A 2,223-nucleotide genomic window follows, 5' to 3' on the forward strand; every position below is an offset into this window, starting at 1 on the left:
CAAACCGCCATCAGCATCAGCAGCCTCAGCCCCAGCTCCACCCCCCGGCCCCTCCTCACATCCAGGCCTACAGCGCAGACCAAAACCTCTGCTGTGGGCTGCCCACTTCCAGCCTGTGCCACACTGCGGTGCTGAGCAGCAGCCTGCAGTCCCTGGAGTGCCTCATCAGTGAGATCCACCCTCCCTGCATCAAAGAGCGCATGCTGGGCCGCGGGTACGAAGCCATGGGAATGCCTCAGCTGCTGGAGCACCACCAGAAAACCCACATGCAGCTTCCCGTCTACAGATAAGACGCGGTGCAGGGAGCGCCGGCGTGGACGGCGGTCGTGGCTCCGTTCACACAGAGACATGCCTTTTCATGTTCATGTGCATGTGCTGTAACTGCAGGAGGAGTAGATGATAATCAGAATTGAACTTATACAGGTTAATCCCACGGCGTCTCCGTGTTTTTATCCATCGATATTCACGCTCTCCGCTGATTTTCACGTTCACCTTCGGTCAGAAGTCGCCGTAACGTTTGAACAGGAACGACTGGTCCTCTGATGGAAGGGACTCTGCTGACTGTTTTTGTGACTATTTTCTTTTTTTTTTTTTTTTGTTTTCTGATGATTTCTCATCTGAGAAGTACCAGTTCTCATTTTTATGGGTTCTCAAATTACGGCTTTCTGTTGCTCTACTGTGAACTTAGATTTTTGTTTGTTTCATTCTGATTATTGTGTTGCGATCATAGACCGTTTATAAGAATCGGGTTTCTGCAAAAGGGAGCTGAGATTAAAAAAAATGTGACAGTCAGCAGGCCTCAGTGGAACCACCAGAGGTCAGCGACCTGCAGTTTTCCAGCTCTAAAATTAAAGCAAATATTATACAATATTTCCACAGAAATATGCGTAACAGCGTGTGGTTCAGATCGAGGTGCCTTCCTGGAAACCAACAATCACTTCTCCCAAACTGGAAAAAAATCCAGACTGTTTATGATGACGGGTTGACACATTAATACTCTGGATACAAATAGTATTCACAATACCAAGTATTAGGTAAAGTGATTACTTATACTGAGTATTTGAAGCACGGCATCGTTGCAACATGAACCAGATCAGGGTAAAAAAAAAATTCAGAAGAGTTCAGAAAAGAACAGTATCGTTCCCTGTCACAGCGCTGGAGGTCGACCAATCCCAGCTGAGCAAACAAACCAGTCTTGACATTCAACTGACATCGACGTAGAGGGTAAAAGGTCACGGATGAGCCAAACTGGTCATCGACCCCTGGGATACACCGATACAGAGAATTACATCATACTAATAATTATTGAACGCAGTATAAGTCAACTACAGACCCAGGAGGAATCAGTTAAACTCACTGAAGAAATGTAGTCGTCTAAAAAAATACATTTCTCTTTATTTCCTCTAAATAGGATCTAGATTTACCAGACACCACGAATATTGAACAGAATTTTACCAACATTTAAAGACAACAATCATTTATAAAATGATGAAGAAATCGCTCTCGCTGACAATTGATTTAAGTGAAGCTAGTTCTAAAAGCAGTAGCAGCGACCGGTCGATGTCCGTTTTCTTGACACGGTCTACGTTCGAGACATTCGTAGCTGTCCGTGTTTTTCCAGGTGACGGCGAGAGAAACAGTTTCCGCACATTTCCTGGAGCGCACCTTTAGTGATATTATATTCAATTTTTTTTATGTCATGGATCGTTCAGCATATATATATATATATATATAAAAAAAGGACTGTTGAATTTCCAAATCCACACTGTGGCAGTCAAGTCCAACTATATGTGCTTTTTGGTTGTAGTTTGTTTATATCATGTGGACGGAGGTGGTGGGAATATTTTTTACGGAGAGATTTTTTTTTTCTCCACTGGAGGCTGGGGTGGCGCTCTGACATGACCACTGGGGGCAGTGCTGTGCCATTGAAATCATGTACGCTGTCTACTTTTAGGGCTATTCTCTGTGGTGTGGGGCGGTGGACGATGGAGTAGATCTTTGTGTGTCTGCACTGACTCTGTAAAACTATTTATTTATGTCGGCCTGTTGAGTAACATAGCAAACTGTCTATAATTATGAAGTGCAATTATTATATATGAACACACGAGTGCTCTCCATGATGTATGTTGTTTGAAAGAAGAAAAAAAAAATTACATTTTGCCATTTTTTTTCCTGCGTCTTCTTAAGAAGGATTGTCGAATAAATTACATTTTTTAAAACCCA

General features: G+C 43.1%; 1 protein-coding gene across 1 annotated transcript in view; it reads left to right on the top strand.

Moving 5' to 3' along the window:
- Positions 1-2,223, top strand: part of LOC103390146 (protein FAM222A-like) — a 4,612-nt gene extending 2,389 nt beyond the window's left edge. The window contains exon 3 of the mRNA XM_025062056.1: positions 2-2,223. Coding sequence (XP_024917824.1) covers positions 2-290 — 289 coding nt within the window. The 3' untranslated portion in view covers positions 291-2,223. The remainder of the gene's footprint in view (position 1) is intronic.

This window comes from Cynoglossus semilaevis, chromosome 14, assembly GCF_000523025.1.
Source record: "Cynoglossus semilaevis isolate Cse_v1.0 chromosome 14, Cse_v1.0, whole genome shotgun sequence".
In the NCBI taxonomy this organism is placed as follows: Eukaryota; Metazoa; Chordata; class Actinopteri; order Pleuronectiformes; family Cynoglossidae; genus Cynoglossus; species Cynoglossus semilaevis.